The sequence below is a fragment of the Ischnura elegans genome, chromosome 11 (assembly GCF_921293095.1).
Source record: "Ischnura elegans chromosome 11, ioIscEleg1.1, whole genome shotgun sequence".
Classification (NCBI taxonomy): Eukaryota; Metazoa; Arthropoda; class Insecta; order Odonata; family Coenagrionidae; genus Ischnura; species Ischnura elegans.
The window spans coordinates 29,901,764-29,922,967 of NC_060256.1; the positions used below are offsets into that span (position 1 = coordinate 29,901,764).

Consider the following 21,204-nt stretch of genomic DNA (forward strand, 5'->3'; position numbering starts at 1 on the left):
GCAGTGCCAAAAATCTTATGGAAATCCATGGCAGAGGAACATCTGAAGACAAAGAGGATCTGTTGAATGTGAAATAGGCAATCAGCATGTAAAATCTGCAGAAATGACCTGTAAGGTGCATCAACAGTTTTTCCTGCTATATTGCTGAATAAATTGAGTATTCATTGAGGCAAAGTTGTCATATGGCTGGTAGCTAGCCATAGGTTTGTGGGTGAGAATAATTTTAGGTGGAGCTTAATGAAAGTTCACGTCAAACTGAAAATATTCTCAGAAGCTCAAGGAACATCCCAGTATTTCAATTGACAGAAATGCCTTGTCCTGAAATTGACATGCAAGTATGATCTAAGAGCATCAGCATTCACCTCTGTGAGCACAAAAGTAGTGTAACCAAGCATTACGAGCTTTTTTTCTAAAATTCTATTCACAGTATCATGACGTATTGAAGAATTTAAAGGAGCTTCTAAATTTTAGTAACACAGAAACTTGCAAGATGTAAAGAAACTGAACAAAGTTTATGCGCTGAAGTAATGATGGTTATGGTCATTTGAAAATTTTAGTCAAATGGCATAGAACAGCATGCAGAGAATATCTAATGCTCTGAAGATATGGAGTAAGCTGCTCAAAATGGCTGTGAAAGTAATGATTAATTTGTTTTGTAGCATTTCTTTTGAAGTCATGAGGCAAGAAAAATTAACAAATCATTTCTCACTTAATTCAAAGTAACAGAGCAAAAGTTGGTTTATAAATGCCTCAACCCTCAAGCTGGCTGAAATATTTTACTTAATGTGATAGGCATAGAAGTCTTCACCTTGGTCTTCTATTATTCGGCAGGAGTTATTTGAAAGGCAGATAACTTTGACAGTGTAAACAGACTCTCAGATAACTTTAGCTTGGCTGTGTGCAACATAGGCCTAAGGCTAAAACTTATTCATGGGCATACTGTCATAACTAAATGGTGTTTTATAGGTCTGATAACAGTGGCAAGGCTCAAGGGCAATCGATGGAAACCGATAATACCGAAATTTATTTGTGTATAGCATCATTTATTCAAGCTCAATCATCCATTTTGTTTTCTTCAAAACCAGGGAAAATAAAAAGGGAAATAAAAATCGGCATGCGAAGTCATGGAAATTAAGTTGTGGTCAGGCTCCAGAAGCATAGGTAAATGATGAAAATGGAGGTTGCGCATACAGCGCTCGAGCAGCATTGTTGTTGTTCCTCTGGGGTGTTCTGTTGTCCTTTGGGTTGGGCGGCAGAAGTGGTAGCACTGACTTTGTTCTACTTGATTTTATTTCCCAATATTCCTGTCCTGAATTTTCCCATAAAATCCCTGTACATGTATGACTGCGTTGAAATTGTATGAAGTTTGGAAAATTAAAATAAAAATGTGCTCTGATAGTCTGGGAAATTGAAAATGGAAAGTTGGTCTGAACCCTATTACATGAGACTCAATGCGAGTGCCAAGAAAGTGTAGTCTTTGAGATTCTTTTTCTCGGCAAATGACCTAGAGATAGTAAGTCATGGTGGGGACGTGTAGCTGAATCCAGACTTACAGATAACCACCTCTAACATTCACCAGTTCAAATGTTATTATGTAGCAACTCATTGTAATTACACCGTTATGATTTTACATAAACCTTCACTAAGTTTCATAAACCTATATTAAGTCGATCGGGCCAAGAAAATCAAATATCCACTTAGATTCCTTAAGCTTTGTCACTAGCTAATAAGAGACTGAATCAGACCTCAACCATTTCTGGTTGCTAAGTCATTAGGGAAAATGATACTTCTGGAGGAACATTTTATGATGCCGGCTAAACCATTGAGGAATGAGTGTCTCATTTTCTGGCTCTGATTCTAAATAAGAGTCACCGCCCATTCAATTGAAAGTACATAAAATTAATTTTGGAAGATGACTTACATTTTCTTAGCTCTTCACTCTTTATAAAGACACATCTCTTTGTAAATATTTGGATGGAATGAGAAAAACCTAATTTATATTTTTTGTATTCTCTTGACAAATATATTACCTCCTTTGGGTAAAAAAATGAACCAAAAATCTTTGTATGAGGTTCAACATTTACTAGCTGCAGACGGTTGATTAATGTGGATAGGTATTTTTTGTGACCATATTCAGCTGCATTTAATGATATAAGCCCAGGTATACAAGGTATTGTAAACTATTTGGCCCTTGAAATATTTTTTTAAGTAAAATCAGTGTTACATTTGATAAGGGGCTGTGTTATTATTGCCCCACAATCCTAGGGAAAATCCTACATTACATACATGCATTTAAAGAAAAGGTGAAATTAAGTGCTTGTAGGTAAGATATTGACTGTCATTTTGTGAGTATGATACAGATATGTATATTTTCTGTGAGGCATTTGCCTTTACTTCTTTTAGGATTAATTAATTAAGCAATAATTCTTAAATAAGGCATGTTTTTCAAATAATAGTCATTGTAATGAGCTTAATTTTTAGGTTTTAGTTTGATTTGTGCATGAATATTGACTACTTACCTTCTGGGGTTTGTTTCAAAGGGTGAATATAATATTTATTTATGAGTTACCACTGGTGTTAGTAGTTTTTGAGGTTATAAAAGAGTACCTATCTTTCTCATTAATCTGATGTATTTGATAATAAAATGGAAGAAAATATTGCACATTCGAGAGAAGTATTTATAACCTATCCCATGATATATTGGTAAATTCCGAGCTGGGATTAAAGGAAGATTGACTGTTGCAATACTTTCAATCACTAAGTACAAAACTTAAATCTTTAGGACTAGATTATATAATGTGTAAATGGGACAAAATGAAAGGAACTTTTAGTCACTCATGATGATTAATTTACATGTTATGAGGCAGAAGTATTTCCTTTTGATATAAGTCTAAACGATTTCATTTATTTAATTGCAATATCATGGAAGCTTCAGAATGTTCAAGTAAATTAACGTGTATGTCTCAGCCTCAATAAATATCATGGTGTATTTTTCTGTGATGTATCATGTACTTTGGATGTGGGAAAATGCTACCAAGTGTATTTGAAATCTAGCTATTTAATTTTTACATGAACTCTGAATTTGTTTGGGTATATGTGTTATTTACTGATTAAAATTGTTAAGTCTTAAGATAGTAAGAGATGAGAATTGTCCTATGCTTAAATAAAATGTATATTTTAGGAGGATTAATATTTTTGTGTTCTTCAGAAAGTAAATCAATAAATGATCTTTCTGCCGATAATTTCAAATTGTATGTGTTTTTAGATTTCGTGCTTTCCCGGCGAATGGACTTGGTAAAGAGTTCTCGGGATCGCCACCGGGTCAGGAACTCCATATCTGTTAACGTTTCGATGTCCGACTCGGTCATCGAAACGTTGGCAGATATGGAGTTCCTGACCCGGTGGCGATCCCGAGAACTCTTTACCATGTATGTGTTTTTGACTACACCAAAACCAAAGGAATGAACCTCTAACTGACCACATCAGTTGAAGAACTTCAATGTATGCATCATCTCTAATCTCAAACAATCATCCATTGGACAAAGAAATAAAATACACTTTCTTCTAATAATGCTATGTTACCAATAGTTCATGAGGCAGTGCATGGATAATTCAAAAATCACCCTTAAAATTATCAGCTAGTAGTTTTCTTGAGATTGTTGTGTTAAGAGCTGAGCCACCAGACAATAGGTATTGAGTATCATCAGTTTGAAATCATTTCTTCCAAAGATTGTAAAACTATTTGTTTGATGCATTATGGTTGTGAAGAGAATAGCTAACTTCTTTGAATTCCAATGCAATAGGCATCCACTAAGAATTAGATGGACTGACAGAGCGACAAAACAAAAATGAAAAATGTTACTCAGAGAAAACTTATTGCTCACAGACAAAGAAAGACTATGATATTACACTATGGCCACTGAGAAACTAAGGGTTAACATATCAATACCTCATAGATGGTAAGAGAAACAAAGGAAGACCATGCCTGCATTATACGAGTTTGATAATGAACGGCACAAGGCACACAGACTATAAGGGTTCTTAAGCTATATAGACTACTAATGTAAGGAATGATGAGTTGCTGCAAACAAATAGAAAGCTGAAGAATATACTTCACCACTCTGTCAGTTGGTTGCTCAGAAATATAAATCCAAAGCTGAGCAGCAGACAGGTACTTGGAAGTTTGATGCTTAATACATATGTAATAGGTTAATAATTAATTTTGCACTACGCTTCCTCATCATGCAATGCACAGTTGCTGTCAGTTTGCTGCAGGTTAGCAATGCTATCTGGGCTGAGAAATAAATAAGTTGACCAAATAATCTCTCCTATCTTCAGTGTCTTGAGAAAATCATAAATCTGCCGCAAATGCAATTATTCACAGCTAATACTTTTAAAAATGTAAAATAGAATTGAATGGACACTTGACTCAAAACAGAATGGTTACAATTTATGGAACCATCCTGTGTTGAGGTGAGAAAACTGAAAAAATCTGGACCTCAGCCAGGCATGCAGCAATAAAGCTCAGACATAATAAAATATAAAAATCTTCATTTATCGTCAAATTCACTAAAAAATATAATTCAAAGTACACTACCCGCTCACTGGAATTACTAGTCAATCACAGTAAAGGATCTCATCCACCCTGAGTGGCAAAACAGTACTGTTAGTAGTGGTCTGCCATCGGGTGATGTCGTAAAACAGCATTCTACATCAGTCTAAAGGCTGTTTTACACGGTACACGGAATTGCACAATCTGATGCACGTGCGAAGGCGCAATCAAAATTGCATCAGGTAAAGCGGTGAATTGTTAAAACACATGCGAGGATGCGAGACGGCAAAATAGCCCGTTCAAATTTTGTTCATGCATTCGCGCAATTCCACGCCATTTTAGAAATTAATGCAGCTCTAACCTGCGCAATTCCGTGCCCCGTGTAAAACGGCCTTAATAGCACAAGAAATATAAGGAATTTATTCCATACAATTCCTGAAAATATTCATAGCGTATGATCAATTGACAGATGCACCATCAGCACACAGCCGCATTGCATAATGGGAGGGAGATCTACAAAGGCACTAATTGTCGCCACAAATTTGATGAGCTACCATGTCTGTGTGTCTTATTTCATTCTATGAGATTCACTAACTTCCACTATTTTTCCTTCAGCCATAAATAAGCCAAGAAAAAAATACTAGTATCACAGGCACCAATGGGGAGATGGAACAGCCGTCCGACCTTGAAGCAGCTATCCTAGCCGCATAAATTTCAGCTACCCTTACATTTGGATTTCCACCCGCTGGATTGAACCAAAGTCTCATACATGGTTCCTCATCTGGGACTGGTTTCCACGAATGATCCCACACCTGGAATTTTATAAATTAAACTAAATTAGGTGAATAATTATATTTTACAACTGATCAAGAGATCCATGATTATAATCATGAGCAGGAAGAAATAATGAATTACTGGCATGTCAAGGATCAAAAAAGTTTCCTAACAAATCGAATGGTATATGTAACAATTGCATTACTTAAAATTTCATCTTCACTTGTAGTCATAGGTGGATACACATGGGGATGCAGGGCCCGTGCCCCTTCCTTACAGAGCCGCCCGCATTGCCAAACATTTCAGAACCACAATAGGGTGGTTTCCTATTACATGTTGTTTTATTGCCTAAATCGAAAGATTATTACTCCTGGACTACGCATTTCACACTTATAGATTTTTAAATGACGATATCTATTTTTCGCGATTAAATGAAAAGTGAGAAAAATTTTCAAGCGCACAAAAACGCGATGCCCAAGTATGAACGCTGGGAAAAGTCTGAGTGACGTCATTCTGGTTCCAACTGCTGCCATGTGAGGTGACCTTGGGGCAAGGATATGCGTTGCAGGCTGCCAGCAGGTAGCAGAGTACCCTGCTAGCAGGTGGCGCTTGGCTTAAATAAGAATTACTAATACCTTATCAAATGAAGGAAACTTTCTGACCATATAGAATCTAGGTCCCTATGACGTCATGTGGAGTGTGGCATCGCATGGCTGCCAATCTCGCCTTTTTCAAATGAGGTTAAAAATTTGTCTAAACAGGGATTTCTGAAACCAAATAATTTGTATGTTATGAATACACTAATGTTGGATAACCAATCGCAATCAATGCCTTTCGTTTTCTTTGATGAAGGAAACTACCCCATTGTAACTTTCTTATATTATAAGTTGGCACTGTCTTGTACATGTATATTATCAGTTTAAATTAGACTTTCTTAAACTTTGCATATAACTTGATTATTTTTCATTACGATAAAAGGTTAGGTAGATCCAAATATCTTCCTAAGCTTATTGAGCTTTTTCTCTATCTGCTACTGCTCACAGTACATTCAAAAGTCTTGTATAATCAACCTACCAAAACTCATTTAAGATGAAGCAATTTTTTCGCCACCTAAGTACTGGGTGATCATAGCAAGATTTCTTTTTTATAAGTTTGTTTGAATAGCAATGTAACAATGAAACAACTGAAATATTTTACTTTTCACTCAAATTAAAGGTATTAAATATAATGTTTTACTAGCTTTTCGTAGAGTGGTGAATGACAGTGATTACTGTTAAGAGTAAATGATATTAGAATTTCTATGTTCCTGGGAGTGGAGAATGTGATGTAGGCAACATTCATTCTTTAGCAGCACCACATTTCGACTGCTTCCACTCTCGACTTCTTTGTAACAGTCAACATATAAGCCTTGCTACCATTACGGAACTTGCTCCATATGCAGCATCTGATAAATTGTTTCCTTCCTTCTATACTTGTATTTTCAGCTTAAGTAGATTCTTCTTTTTATAGAAAGCCTTCTTCACCCAGTTTTTCTACTGACTACTTCTTTCTTGATTCTTTCATTGTTGGTTATCTGACTTCTCAGATAACAGAATTCTTTCACCTCTAAGGTTTTGTTAACCAAGTTTAATTTTTGTCTTAGCCTCCTCTATTTTTCTGCATACTAACATCTTAGTCTTTTTTTTAATTTTCAGCTGATATCCGGCAATTGTCCTTTCCAAATTTGTCAAAGTCTTCTTCAAATCATTCTCTGCCTAGGGCATGACTGTTATGTCATCAGTAAATTGCACCATACTAATTTTCACTTCATGGATATAGACAGCTAAAGCATTATCTTTGATTCCATTAATGGCTTTCTTGATGTAAACATAAAAAAATATGCAGGACAGTGCACAACCTTGCCTCATTCCTTTTCCTATTTTTGCTTCTTCTCTGTTGAGTCCAAATTTTATCAAAGCTACATTGTTTTCATAAAAAATGTGCATAATTCTACAATCATTGTAAAGAACTAATTTATTTACGAATTTTAAGCATTTAATCCCATTCCAGGCCTTCTCCAATTCGACAAAAGCTACTTGTCAATGAATGTCGATTCGTTGTTCTTAATTCTCTTATCTATGAGCAGTGAAAGTAGGAAAAATGCTTCTTTTGTTTCTTTGCTTATCCTACCTCCGAATTGGTCCTCATCCAGGAATACTTCTGCTCTTTCTTCTATCCTCTGTCAATAATTCTTGTCAGTATCTTTGATGCATATGTCGTCAGGCTTATAGTCTTAAAATCTTCACACTTCTCTGCTATCTTCTTTTTGGGAATAGGAATGATGATGTTCATCTTGAAGTCACTTGGTATATCTCCTGATGAGTACATTTCATAGACAATTTTTTAATGCTGAGTCAAAGGAGAATCTTCTCAGGTTTCCAACTGCATCAAGTCTTCGGCTGCGTTTCAATGGCTAAACCCAGCATTGTATCCAGGGCTATGATGCCTGTTTGGATTTTCTCCCCTTTATACATATATGATTCCAAACCGTCAGTTCTGACTAAGGGGGCTCCTGATTAGCTAGTATCCCTCTCCCTCCAAGCTTCTCTAACTGGAGCATGAGCCTCCACGATTGGCTGAGAGTATATCCATTTAATTTCTTCTCCTCCATTTGGATCTCAATAGCTTCTTATAAAGTTTTATCCCTATATCTGTCTGTTCTACAGATCAATTCCATCTTGCCAAAACAGATACTGGGGTCTTGTGATAGGCTGAGCTTGGCAATGGCTGATTTTTTGAGATAACCTAGCCTAATGCACCTTCTACGTTCTTTCATACTAGTTTTGATAGTTTGGCCAGTCTCTCCAAAGTAAGCTTCCCCACATTCATACGGAATTCAATGCACTCCAAGAGTTCCGAGTCCAAGTTTGTCCTTCATGCAGGCACAATGAATCCTTAGCTTTGGTGGTGGTTTGTGACTGGACTCTATCCTATATTTCCAGAGCATTCTGGATAGTTTTCTAGATATGGTGGGAATATATGGTTAAAGGCTCTACTGAAGAATGGGGAGAGTGGGAGAAAGGGTGCATAGGAGTATCTGTTAGGACTAGCTAGGGAAGTGATTTGTGGATAATCCAATGAACCGTTAACCTAATGGTGGACAATCATCATGGCTCTCAGTACTACACCAATAATTAATTAAACAAGGTAGATATGAGAGAAGAATTTACCATGATTAAATTCAGAACACATGTTTTTAACAAAAATTCATATAATTATTAACTTAATCAGTTCATGAATAAACTATGCAGCAGTACCTTACTACAGAAGTTAGTTGCTGTGCCATACACTTCAGCAAATGTGCGACAAGTAGATCCTTCGGGACAGGTGTTACGGCCATTGCTCCACTTAAAATTTCTGGACCAGTTGTCAGTGCAAGTAAAATCATCGTAGCAGTCTTTAAACCAGGCATCACAGTCCTTTTGACAAAGAGGAACTTCAAAATACCGCTCTTTCCTGATTTTCATACCATCGACCTTAAAAAGACATTGATTACTTGGTTATAGCATAAATAAGCAGTTTAATCATCCTTCAATACATACAATTAGTTAAAAACTGAAGGAATTCAAACAAACCTTTACAATCCAAGGGCCAATGTTTGGAGAGCATTCATAAAAGCAAAGGTCCTGCATAAAATGTCTTCTGCAGTCAGCTGACATCTTCTTCTGCTCACCACAGTGGTCATAAGTGAATCCATATAAATTTGTGTGGTGGGCAGACTGAGTTGTATTTTGATGACAGCATGCCCTATCTTTCCATGGATAACACTAAAAATTAAATACGGTGATTAATTTGCAATTTTTTTTAGCTTTTCCTTATTATTACATATATTTTCAGCTGTACAAATTTATAAGTTATTTTGGCAGAAATAAGAACTTGGAAATTCCGCTCACTTTTTATTGATGCAACAAGTTTCTGAACTTACATTACTATTTTCACAGGTACTGTAACAAGATGCTGCACCCTTTAAAATGGCACTGTTAATGCAGAAACTGGTTGGGGAAACAAAAACTAAAATAATGGTTAAATACATATGAAAAAGTTCTTATTCCTTCCTTTATCCTTAATTAAGGAGATTAGACTAACTGGCCAACATATATAGCTGAGCCTATTCACCCCAGTTTCTTAGTACACAGACCTGGACAAAATACAGTTCAATAGCATTTCAAGTACAAAATATGCCATAAAATTGTATTTTCAGGAAAACAACTGTAATTTCAAAATACTTTCTTGAAACACAGAAATAATTTTAAGCACAATATCCAATTGCAATGAAATTAAAAATTTCAACACCACAAATAAAAATACATTAAGTTCTTTCCACTATGAATAAAATACAGTAACTCAGTAATGCCACACAAGTTTAAATGCAGCCTTGCTTTTGATGTTACATGTCATTCGAACACACTTGTAATGACACACTTAAGCTTTCATTTTTGCTTGTACCAGACTATGACAAATATAAAAATTCAGAAGAATCAGGCATAATTGAGAGGAAATGAAACATCACCATCACTAATAAAAACTTTTCTGATTTCCAAAAAAAAAAAACTTAAATTGCGACCATGGATTTCCCTTTTTATAGCACCACCACACATTTAAAGTTATTGTTTGCTATAGCTCCTCTATTAAGACTGAAAACAAGCAGTGCTTTGTACCAATTCATTTGTGTTAATTGTACTACTGCTCAAGCTCCCTGGTCATTTGAGTTTGTGTTTGGAGCAGATTAAGGAGGCGGTCAACCATGGCCATTAGCCTACCAAGCCAGGCAGTCAACTCTGTCTAAACAGTCTCAACCAACCCCTTCGGAAAGAAAAGGGAGTGTGGTGGGCAAGTGGAATGAGGACACACGACAGGCTCGCGGGGTTACTCTCCCGAGGGCCGGGTCTGTAAGCCTTTGCTTTTCACCCAAACAACTCGGGAGAGGAAGTACTGTGAAGGAAAAAGGATAATGAGATGAGAGCCTGACAACATCTTCAGGGAGAGGTTAGGGGTGGAAGGGAGGGGATGGGGAATCCCAACCCCATTGGGGTGGCTGAGCCCACTACCACCAGCATAACCATGATTTGCTGTTTCTACAAAAAAGAAACATTTCCCAACGAGGAAGAGAAAACCTATGATTTTCCGTAGATACGCATGGTGGGCAGCAGTAGATATAAAGGCCCGTGAAGGGATTTCAGTCACAAAAATGCTATTCTGCCGGGGCATCTACTTGGCAGTCACACGGCTGGCCACTTCACTTTGCCTCCGACAGCCCGCATTCTGTCTCTGAGGCTGTCATTCCTCTCAGAGAACTTCAGAAATATTGGTGAAGTACAGCAGGAAAAATTCAAATTATGCCTTATCTTTCTCTTACTCTCAAAGAGGTGGCCTAAGAGAGTTTACTTTACGACTCCTTGCTGACCTCTAGTAGGAGGATGGGGTGGCACAGACAGGGGTGCAACAAACCCCCTGAATTGAGGGGGGGGGCAAACTCTCGTGCTTGAGGGAGGCAATGCCCTCCATGCTTCTCTGTTGTTGTGACCATTGATCATATGAGTGGTAAAATATTTTTTTCCAGAATTCTGGTCTATACTTGGGAAGTGGGAAGGACTTTCATTTTTTCTGTATAAAATTTTGCACAGCATTCCAAATCAGAGGAGAGTGGCTATGGTTGAAGCGTAGCCTATGTTATATACGAAGAATATACATATGTATATGTACATATAAATAATGTAGGCTACGGTTGAAGGTTCCATAAACCACTAAAGTAACTGTAAAAGTTTTAAAATATCTTATTTGACTTGCTAAACACTGTAAGACGTTGCAATAATTAATTAAAAAAAAGCAATTAACCTCATATATTGGCAATGATTAATTGGTCATGTTCACACATTTTGCCTCGCATAGGGGTAAAAAGTTAGGGGTTATCAAACTAAGGCCTGTAGGTCTGGATCCTGATCGTGCACCCGTTCATCTCCCTTTCCTACAGTATTTTAATTAGCTCATATTTCTCATTTGTCAAATAAGCTGGTTGTATCCTTTTTTCATGCACTGCAAACCACTCACCTGTGATCACTTAACATATTAGCAAAGAATGTTAAGCTTAGATTTTTTATAAAATGAACAATATCAGAAGTTATAAATACATATGTAGTTAGAATTTCTCCATAATGATGTATGAAAAGACAAGAACAATTGGATTCTAAATAAGGCATTACACCTCTGAAAATTCCTCTAGACATTCAAAGATTCATAGACACATGAAAAAAGATGAAAATGTTACAAAATATATATATTTTTATTCATCACCACAACAAATGTTCAATGAGACCTCACACTTCTTTATGATAGGGCATTCATCCCAGATGTTATATCATGCCTCAAGTAACAGTGTTCAGTTAGAATACAATATTTCATGCTTGAAGATCGGAAAGTAGAGGAGTAACATAAACTGAATGCCAAGCTAACCCCCACAAAAAGAAATTCCCAGAAACTTAGTCTCAGGAATGGGAAGGCCAGCAGTGAGCCACTAGATTTTTAGCTCCACAATGACAGACTAAATGTTGAGATAGCTGTTATTGAGGAACCTATGGACTGACAAATACCCATAAATAAGTATTCCATCTTGCCGTAACATAAAATTTTCAATGCAGGAATGCAGCTGGGAGAAGAGCCAATTGTGAAAGGTTCATAAGTAGGCATAACCATTCAGTGTTATCACTGTAGAAAAATGGCCCATCAATTCATTTGTTTGCTAATTCACAAAGAAAAATTGCTTTAGTGAATCTTGTTCATGCCCAACTGTGCAATGAGGGTATTCTGTAACCCAATTTTTCACATTAACGTGGTTCAATTTGCCTAAGAGAGCCATTGAGCCTCCATCGCCAAAAATTAAACAGGTTAGAAATATCTCTCCTGTGATAAATTTTCATATCCTGATGATGTATCCCATGCTTCAAATGGTTAAACTGAACATTTTGTGGTTATCAAAACAATATCTTGATCTATAAAATAACATTAATGTTTGTTCCCTCTATCCATAATGAAAAACGAAGGAAGTTTTCATTTTTCAAAATCATAACAAGACTTCTGAATCACCCTGCAATGACTCTTGATCAGTGATGTCATGGCAAAATTAGCATTGCCGGAATGTAATTTCTGTAACTTTTTTTAGAAGTGAAATATTACTTTTCGAGTTTTGTTTATTACAAGTTATTACTTACATTTTATTACATTTTTTGTTTTGGTTGCAAATGTATAAATAAGAAATTTTGAGGCACCAAAATTGTTATTTGACTATTATGTCTTTTGTTAACCAGTGCCAGTAACCAGTAACGGCGTTCCGGCACCATTGCACCTCTGTTCTTGATTGGCATATCATTCAAATTCTCTTCAAGTTTTTTTTTTCTCCTGGGTATTCTTAACAAAAGGATGCATTTTTACTCACCCCCTACATGAAAAATTTGTAATAAATCCGTATACTAATTTTATACAACTTATACAGGATGTATATGATTTATACATGTTGTATAACATTACATGCTGCATACAGCTTATACGATTGGATATAAATATTGCATAAAATTTGCTCACAGTGTAATTAATAGTGTTTGTACAGATTTAAAATTGTATATCTTTTAAACAACTGCATTGGCAAAATTAATAGGTTCAAGCTTAATAATCAGCATGGAAATATGCTGTCTTGTCTTGCAAAGTACTTCATGCTTGAACAAAGTCATCTTAAATGCCATGCGTGGTAATGTGACAAATTTAAAATCATTTAAAAAGATAATCTACCTTGATAGTATGGGAAAGCTTTTGTAATAACCCAGTATTTATAAAAGATTTTAGGAAAGCTCCAAAGAATTACCATAAAAAAGCAGTAATACCCACGATTGGTAGAAACTATGCTGATTTATTAAAAGACCTGCTTGAGAAATAAATCGAAGAAAAACATCGGAGGGCTTCTCAAAGCTTCGCACACTCAACCTAGCCTGCACTTAATGAGCAGGTAACTCTCCGCAATCCCAGTGGTGTCATACTGGACTTTCAGAGAACAAGCGCTTTTACCCATACAATTCTTCTCTAACTTAATTTATAAAGGGGCCAGTCGGTGAATACCAAATGACACTGCCGGCCAGCAAGATCCAAAAAATGAAGAAAATATTTACTTAATGAGGAAATAAGTAAGTTTTTTCCTTAAATTATTCATGAAATATACCGATAAAATATATAAAGAAGCTAAGTTAATGATAAAACAAAATTTCAAAGCTACTTGATTCAGATAAACCATTAATACAAACCACATAATTACATAGGTAACAAAAGTCATGACCAAAATCAGAGGAAAAAGTAAAGAATTCGCACTTAGTTTCTGGATAGCCTGGGTCTCCCCCACACTTATAATTCAAAGTTCACCCATACATGAATGAAATGAATCCATATAATATGGGATAGTAATAAAATGAAGTGTAATTGTGTTATAACATTACATAAAATTGAGAATTCATCGGGATCAAATCTGTTTAACCTTTGAAAATGTTTGGTTTAGAGGATAAGGAAGGTCAAATAGGCAAGCGAGTAGGACAGTTCTATATTAATGTAATACCGTTGTTAATTATACCGGCAACAGCAAAATATCTCCGCATCCAACAGAACATGCTCAAAAGATATGCCAAAATGATGAAACTAAGAACAATTTACCTGTTCATATAGATCTCCTTCAGGCCCAGGTTCACTTTTGTGGTGCATACTGTCTAAACATAAATTCAATACATTCTTTCCAGCAGTGGTCGAATCAGCAATTGTCAAGCCGCAAAATAATATCAGTACAAAGCTAAGTAGCATGTTGCCGCATGAGTTGCACATATTTAAGAATTCGAATACATACAAAATATCTGATTGAAGAAATGCAAGTCCCTGCGCTTCACACGAGTGCTACGATATGCAGTATGCACTCTTATCTCATTAAAAGGACAAAAAAGTCGAAGCCTTTGACCTGACCCCCAACTTACATAACTGACCTACAGAAAGAAATCCTCCAGAGATGACTCCAGAAATTTAGAACATTAACCAGAACTTTGATAAAAGACAAAAGGACAATCCATGCTTGAAATCAACAACGCAACTGTAAGCAACAAACGGAAAATCATAATTAAATGCGTAACATTTCCATAATTCGAATTACAGTAACTCGTACCTACTCTCACAGTAAACATTCTCGAAAATGTCTTTATGGAATTTTATCACTGTCATACATGGTTAACAGTGTCGCAAGTGTAATGCAACATTTCAGAATAATTAAACTGTTGATTTGCTGTTAAAAGAGATTGGCGCCGTTTACGAAAAATAATGGCAACTCTCCGGTGAAAACAACCTTTTGTACGCGCTTGCTTTCCTTTTTTTTTGTGCACATGAATACCTAACTGCGCTCTGAAATCATCAATAACAGAGTTTTAATCATTCAAAACATGCTATTTTTAAATGATAATGAAGATTTGGTTTATTTGGTTTTGGTTTCGAAATGGTTTATACGGTGTTTTGTATTGGTTGTGAAAAATAAAGGTGGCTAGCATGGCCAGAGTGTTCTCGCATTACCCACGTTCACTTGTTTATTTTCAAACAAACAATCTCGAGCAACGAAACGAAGTTCCGCCGAACCGCCAAAACACGAATGAAGCATGTGATTGGTGCCTGGAAGGGGCCTGGTTGATTGTGTTGATATTTTGATCAAGAAGTTATTTGTGAGCGAGTTAAGAGTGTTAATGCTACGGTGGGCTAAATTCCCCCACGGTTTTATGGGTCAATCCCAATTGATTACATTATTCTAAGACTGAATTTCCGTGACCATGGGAAAACTAATATGTAATTCACTTTCAGGTAAATAACGCAATGGATCCATACAAGAAATTTTTGTTTGAGAGGAGAAAAGAGGAGTACCAGATGCAGCATTTTGACTTCAGTCCGTCGCAGTTTACTCACGAAGGTATTAAAAAGAAGCAGAAGTTTTTAATGCATGACACATTGAATTCGAATTTAAATAATTTCATTTGCAGTTAAAGAAGAGTTGATGGCGGTGGTCGAGGAAGCAGCGAATGCTTTAGAAAGGACTATATGTCAGAAATATCCTGATGTTGACAAAGAGGCAATTAACTTAGCCACCCGTAATGTAGTCAAGGCCTACTCCACTGCTGCGGAAGAATGGGGCCCTTCATTCCAGGTAGTTTCATTGGTTTCTTGACCTTTTTGTGTATATTACTCATTAAGGCCGATTTTACTCCGTCCATTGTGTATTGTTCTGTAGTTGAAATGTACCTAGTACAAAATGTTGACTCGATTCGGGGATGGATATTAAAAGATCTATTGAATGGTTCCTATAATAATATTAGTTTATGTAAAGGACCTGAAAACTTTTGACCGTTTATACATTTGTTTATTGAGACTTCTGTAAGAAATTGATCTGTAATTTTAGTGATCATAATTACACCTTTACATCCTGTAGCATTAATACGACAAATTTATTTCAATTGTATCGCAAAGGTAAAATTTTCATATCTAGGTCATTCAAATATTGACCAGTGTACACAAAAAATACAGTTAATGAAGTTAAGAGGGCCATCGTGTATGCCATTCAACTGAAAATTATTTCCTTTATCATGTTTCATTGTTTATTTTAAAAAAGGTTAAATTGTATGCCTCTTGCTAGCTAAACTTGTTGTACTTAATTATTCTGTACTTATTATTGAAGTAATCTACGGCTTAACGTAGATTTACAAGAAGCATTTTGCAAATCACTCCAACTGGAATTGGACTTTCCGCTTTCATTTACAATATGACCTGTTCCCCTTCATTCCATTTGTAAATCATGTTCTCTCTCCCCCCCTTCTCTGTTGTGCAAGTGTTCTTCTCTTGAACTCTGTTTTAAGGATACCGTCTTGCCTAATACTAGCTCCATCCAATCTCGTTCTTAGTCTCCTCCCTTATCCCTCATATTTGGGATTAAAGACTACATAGAAAAATTACTTCACGAAATATACCTTTTTATTACTTTGTCAGCCACGGTGGTGGCTTGGTAAAGTCCTCGCATGCCAAACAAGAGGCCGTGGGTTTGAGTCCTGCCTGGGTAGTTTCCAGGGTATAGTTGTTCGTGTATGTTTAATTATTAAATTCGTTGAATTCCACAGTATAAAATGGCCAAAAGGAGCTGAATTCGGTTGTTTGGGAATAAAATAAAAAACTTTTTTATTTAGCGTATAAGTTATATGAATATATTAACATGTTTGATATATAATAATGGTGTTCTTGTATGTTTCCTGCTGATGATAATGGCACCATATTAAAAATCTTGTCTATGTTTTAAGCATCTGGGGGGGGGGGGGGGGGGCATTTGCCCCCTCCCTGAATCTGCCAAATCCTGTCACAACCAACTTTAAGTTTAAATTACTGAGTTTGTGATTGGTTTTGTGAATGATGAAAGTTGGGTTAATTCAACTGCAATAAAAAATGTTAAAATATTTTCTAGGAAAGGATGGATAGTAATTTTTTGTGCATCCCAAGTCATGTTTTGCTGGAAGAAGACAAGCCTCAGGAAGTACAGTACTCAAGGGAGGAAGTTGAAAAGATTGACCAAGACATCAGTGACCTGGAGAAAAAAGTAATTGCGGTAAGTTTATTGTTACTCGTTGACAACTTGAATTAAATTATGTTGAACAATGAATTAAATACAGAACTACAAGTCATTTGGGTATTAATCATGATTGTGTATGAAAAAATTTATTGCAGTCAAAATATTTGAAGGCTAAACTTTCGAAAACCTTAAAACAAGCCAAGAAGGCTCTAGAGGAGCAGTCAAAATACAAAGCCTCTTCTCAGACAACAGTTCATTCTGTGCGTCCATTGATCGGGGTATTTGATGGCATGGAGCGGAAAAGAAGAAAACTCCATTACCTCATAGATAGTTCTTTATTGGAACAAGAGTCGAATCAAGAAATGTCTGAAAGTGAATCATTAGGTAAAAAGCATATTCCATTGAATAGTAATGGAAAAGTAAACTTTGAATTTAGTAAAATATTGCCTCCAATTTGATCTGTGCTCCATTTTGAGTGTTTGGAAAACATAACATCAATTTTCAAAATTGGTGGATGAAGCATAAACCGCGTATATTGTGATTAGTGTAAATTCTTGCATTCTAATGAACCCAATGTTAACTTCAGTATTCATTGGCATTTTCTGAGAGTGCTATTCTTCTTGTTGCATTGCTGTATTTAATTTGCTTATTATGACTTACTGCTTATCATGAATCATTTTTTATTATGACTATTATCTCATTGGATATAATTTGAATAATGTTATATCTGTTGTGAAAATAAATTCTTATATGTTAGAGTTTTTATTTCTGAAAATATTTGACTTGTAGGGATTAAGAAAACCGCTTCATAACAGTTTATTTTATGAAGTCCTAGTGGACTTAATAAATAGCTAAAGATAAGTTTAACTGAAAGTGAATTCAAAACAAATATTTTACTGAAAATCAATAGTAGTGATGGCATACGTGACTCACTTGTGAGAGTGGCCTATCTGAGCAGTTCTATGTAAATGTTGGATTGAATGTGATCCTAAATCCAAGCCTGAATTTTAATCTTTGCTTATTAGAATTGTATGCATTAATGTTTTTCCATTAAAGTTCATCCCATCCAGTGTAAGTTTTCTGGGATACACATTCTACAACAGCAAATTCAGATAACATAAATATTAAAAGTTATTCATATAATAATCATGGGAATCAATATGCTAATTGTACTTGTAAGACTTCTTCAAAGATTGCATCGCTAGAAGCCTTCCAGAAGCTGGCTATAAATATGGCCCTTAATTCTAGAGATGGGTCAAAAAGAACTGTTCACTGAAATGAACCAGTTTGAAAATGAACAGTCCTCTAAAACTCCCTGTTCACTGTTCATTTATACGCTGCAAAATTGTGGCGTAATCGGTCCAACAGGTTTACTCACCAAGAGGTATTTTGAACCGCAGCTTACTCCAGCATGTGTAGTGGTCAGAACAGATGGCAGTTACGATGCAGATCATCCAATGCCGTCAAAGTGCGTCATAGACGACCAAGCCCCTCTCCTTACTTCTCTACCATTCCCCTCCATCCACAAACATGAACACTTTTCGTTGAACGGTTCAGACAGGTGTTCAAAATATTAGGTTCGTTTTAGCCATTCTTTTTCTCAGCGCATTCATTTCTTGGAGGGCATTCTTTTTTGGAGGCCGTTTGTTTCCTCTGGCTGTTCATTTGAGCTATCCCGTTCAACAGTATGCAATGGTTCACGTTTGCTGTCAATTTACGGCTCGGCTATCTGTTTGTAATTTTTGCTATGGTTCAAAGTTAATTTAAACATTAGGTTAAAACTTTATTTTGATTAGTTATATTAATGCAAAAATGTATTTAAGCAAACAGAAAAGTTAAACATAAATTGTTTGACCATATTATATCCACTAGGTATATACTTTGCTATTAAATTATTCATAATGGAATTAACTTCTAATAATCTATATTTTACCATGCATTATTTTAAGGGGTTGGAACTTAGGATTTTTAAAGAAAAATTTGGCTTCAACTTTCTTCAAATTACTTGTTTGTAGTTTGTAATTAGACATCGAAAGAGATGTGCTTGCTACTCTTCCGGAGAAAGTCTATAAGCGCATATATCCATCATTTTCGAAGGAATGAAACAACATGTTGCCTACGGTGATTTTATTTGATGATATTAGGTTTTTCACGTCGCCACATTTTATGTATTTTATTGTGACCACCTCTAAAGGGCTAACTCTTCCTTTGCTTTCAATGTTTAACATTTAAATATGTTACAGAATTCCATACGTGTAACATTCCACTATTTTTTACATTCTACCAAAAGAACTAATTTAGCAATGAAACTTATTAATTCTCACCGCTATGCATGCTATTATTGACAGTTAATTGCATCGTTAGAGTGGATAGATACCTAATATATATCTAAGAGAGAGATTCACAAATGACGTTTATACTAAAAATATTTATATAGAACAGTTAACTGTGTATGAAAGTCTAAATTGCTCATAAGAGCAGCATTTAAAAACTTTTCTGGTGATATATTCACGAATAGCATCAGACGCTGGGTAGATAAATATTAATTCTAGGTTATTCTACAAGAGGACACATATGACCAATTAAAGGCCCGGACAGAGTATGCTTGAATTACTATGACAAGCTGCAAAAACCATATGATACCACACTAAGCCTCCATTCTATTCAACTCATTCTAAGGAGGGAACTCCACTGCCTCAAAAGAGTCAAGGAAGTTATAAGTGAGTCTCCAGAATATTTATAAGACTACTTTTTTCGAGAAAACCACTTATTACATTTGCAAAACACGACAACCTCTAAAGCAGCTGCTGTGCAGTCAGTACCAATTCAGATGGCTTAAAAGGCATCAACCAAACTTGGTTCTCTTAAGGAAGAACACCTAAGCAGAAAAATAGGTATTTGAAAAGATCTCAGTTTTTGATCCCCAAGAAGTTTGAACTATGTGAACCCTGACTTAAAGACAAAAAATTCATGGCCTCGAATCAATGGAGACAGAGAAGTTGATATTGGGGTTGGGAGAATTACAGAAATTACTACACAAGCAAAATTCCTGGGGTTCAGTGGATATAATTAAAGCAATCTAGGAGTTCAAATTGTTTGAGACATCGCTTGCGTCTAAATGCCTTTAAGCAATTTGGATCCCCTCAGCAAATGTGGACTCAGAAATATTTTCCTCCTGCTATAGCACTGTGTTAACAGATAAGAGAACAAATCTAAAAGAAGTCAACTTGATCACAATAGCAATACATATTTCATTTGAAATTACAGACATTCAAAAGTAATTTCTCTTCTATGTAAGCTGGATACATTGATACACGAAGGGTAAAATACGTGAATTCCGTCAATACTCCATGTGAATTATTGCTTAAATTATCCCCGGTCAATAAAATCCTAAGTTTAAAGCAATGGGTGGGCCACTGATAGCATGGCTCTCAATCAACATCAATTATTTTGACGTTAAAATAACACCGATTTCAGGGCAAAATAACATCGCTTTTGTAAAAACATTACACCACTTTAGGCGATAAATGAAACCCCACCTTTTGCATGTCCCTAAATGAGTGATAATTATACCTGCCATTGGACCTTGTTCTAGTCATTTTACTTTTTGACTTTACATTTGGTTGGCGCACACAAATATGTTTATTTAATTATTCACAATGATTCCTTGTTATTTACATTCTTTGGAATGTTTTCTGGAGAAAAAAGGTGGTTTTCGTTTCCTAAGGTCCATTGGATAATCTGATTCACATGAAATATGTAGGTTATTGCTGTATGTTCATAAAAATCTAGTTTCAGGGTTTTTCTTACAGCTGGGGTAGAATTTAGCAATATGGTACCTTATTCACATGTACATACCTATGTTCAGTGTGGACTATGTCAAAATACGTGACATCCTTTCCGGCAACTTAGGAGCTTTGGAATTCATTGACATAACCATGTACTAACGGGAGGCTTACCTTCACAGACTATGTATTTGGTAAAGGCAAATGATTTTCCTCTGTGGAACTTATGAACTTTCTCGGTCAGTAAGTGTGAACCAGTAACTTTCATAGCTGGACTTCGCTAATGTCTGAGATCATAAGCTTCACTTCATCTTCTGTTGTTTGTAGACCAGTTTGGCCCAGATTTTGATTTTTTTTGGACTTGAAAAGAAAATTGGAGTGGTATTTGAGAGGGGTCAAAAAAATTGAATGTGTTTAGGAATGGAAAGAGCAAATTTACTTTATTC

General features: G+C 35.8%; 3 protein-coding genes across 12 annotated transcripts in view; 2 read left to right on the top strand and 1 right to left on the bottom strand.

Moving 5' to 3' along the window:
- Positions 1 to 3,242, top strand: part of LOC124168471 (protein timeless) — a 69,944-nt gene extending 66,702 nt beyond the window's left edge. For 4 of the 7 annotated variants that reach the window (XM_046546734.1, XM_046546733.1, XM_046546737.1 and 1 more), the window contains one exon: positions 2 to 3,242. In XM_046546734.1, the coding sequence (XP_046402690.1) occupies positions 2 to 77 (76 nt within the window). In that variant the 3' untranslated portion in view covers positions 78 to 3,242. The remainder of the gene's footprint in view (position 1) is intronic. The other 3 variants (XM_046546740.1, XM_046546739.1, XM_046546736.1) reach the window with 3 other exon arrangements.
- A 1,691-nt stretch (positions 3,243 to 4,933) lies between these two features.
- LOC124167706 (folate receptor alpha-like) lies at positions 4,934 to 21,086 on the bottom strand. 4 transcript variants are annotated; one of them, XM_046545706.1, is made up of 5 exons: positions 20,933 to 21,086; positions 18,352 to 18,478; positions 8,941 to 9,132; positions 8,623 to 8,841; positions 4,934 to 5,364 (listed from the first exon to the last, which is right to left on the bottom strand). In XM_046545706.1, exons 3-5 carry the CDS (start codon positions 9,022 to 9,024, stop codon positions 5,164 to 5,166), a joined length of 504 nt encoding a protein of 167 aa, XP_046401662.1. In that variant the 5' UTR covers positions 9,025 to 9,132; positions 18,352 to 18,478; positions 20,933 to 21,086; the 3' UTR covers positions 4,934 to 5,163. The 4 variants fall into 4 exon arrangements, with proteins under 4 accessions (XP_046401662.1, XP_046401661.1, XP_046401663.1 ...); XM_046545705.1 differs by lacking the exons at positions 18,352 to 18,478; positions 20,933 to 21,086 and adding exons at positions 14,051 to 14,474; positions 14,551 to 14,810; XM_046545707.1 differs by lacking the exon at positions 18,352 to 18,478.
- Positions 14,976 to 17,729, top strand: LOC124167707 (protein MIS12 homolog). The gene is made up of 5 exons (XM_046545708.1): positions 14,976 to 15,119; positions 15,227 to 15,332; positions 15,403 to 15,566; positions 16,869 to 17,009; positions 17,129 to 17,729. Exons 2-5 carry the CDS (start codon positions 15,239 to 15,241, stop codon positions 17,429 to 17,431), a joined length of 702 nt encoding a protein of 233 aa, XP_046401664.1. The 5' UTR covers positions 14,976 to 15,119; positions 15,227 to 15,238; the 3' UTR covers positions 17,432 to 17,729.
- Positions 21,087 to 21,204: the final 118 nt, after the last annotated feature.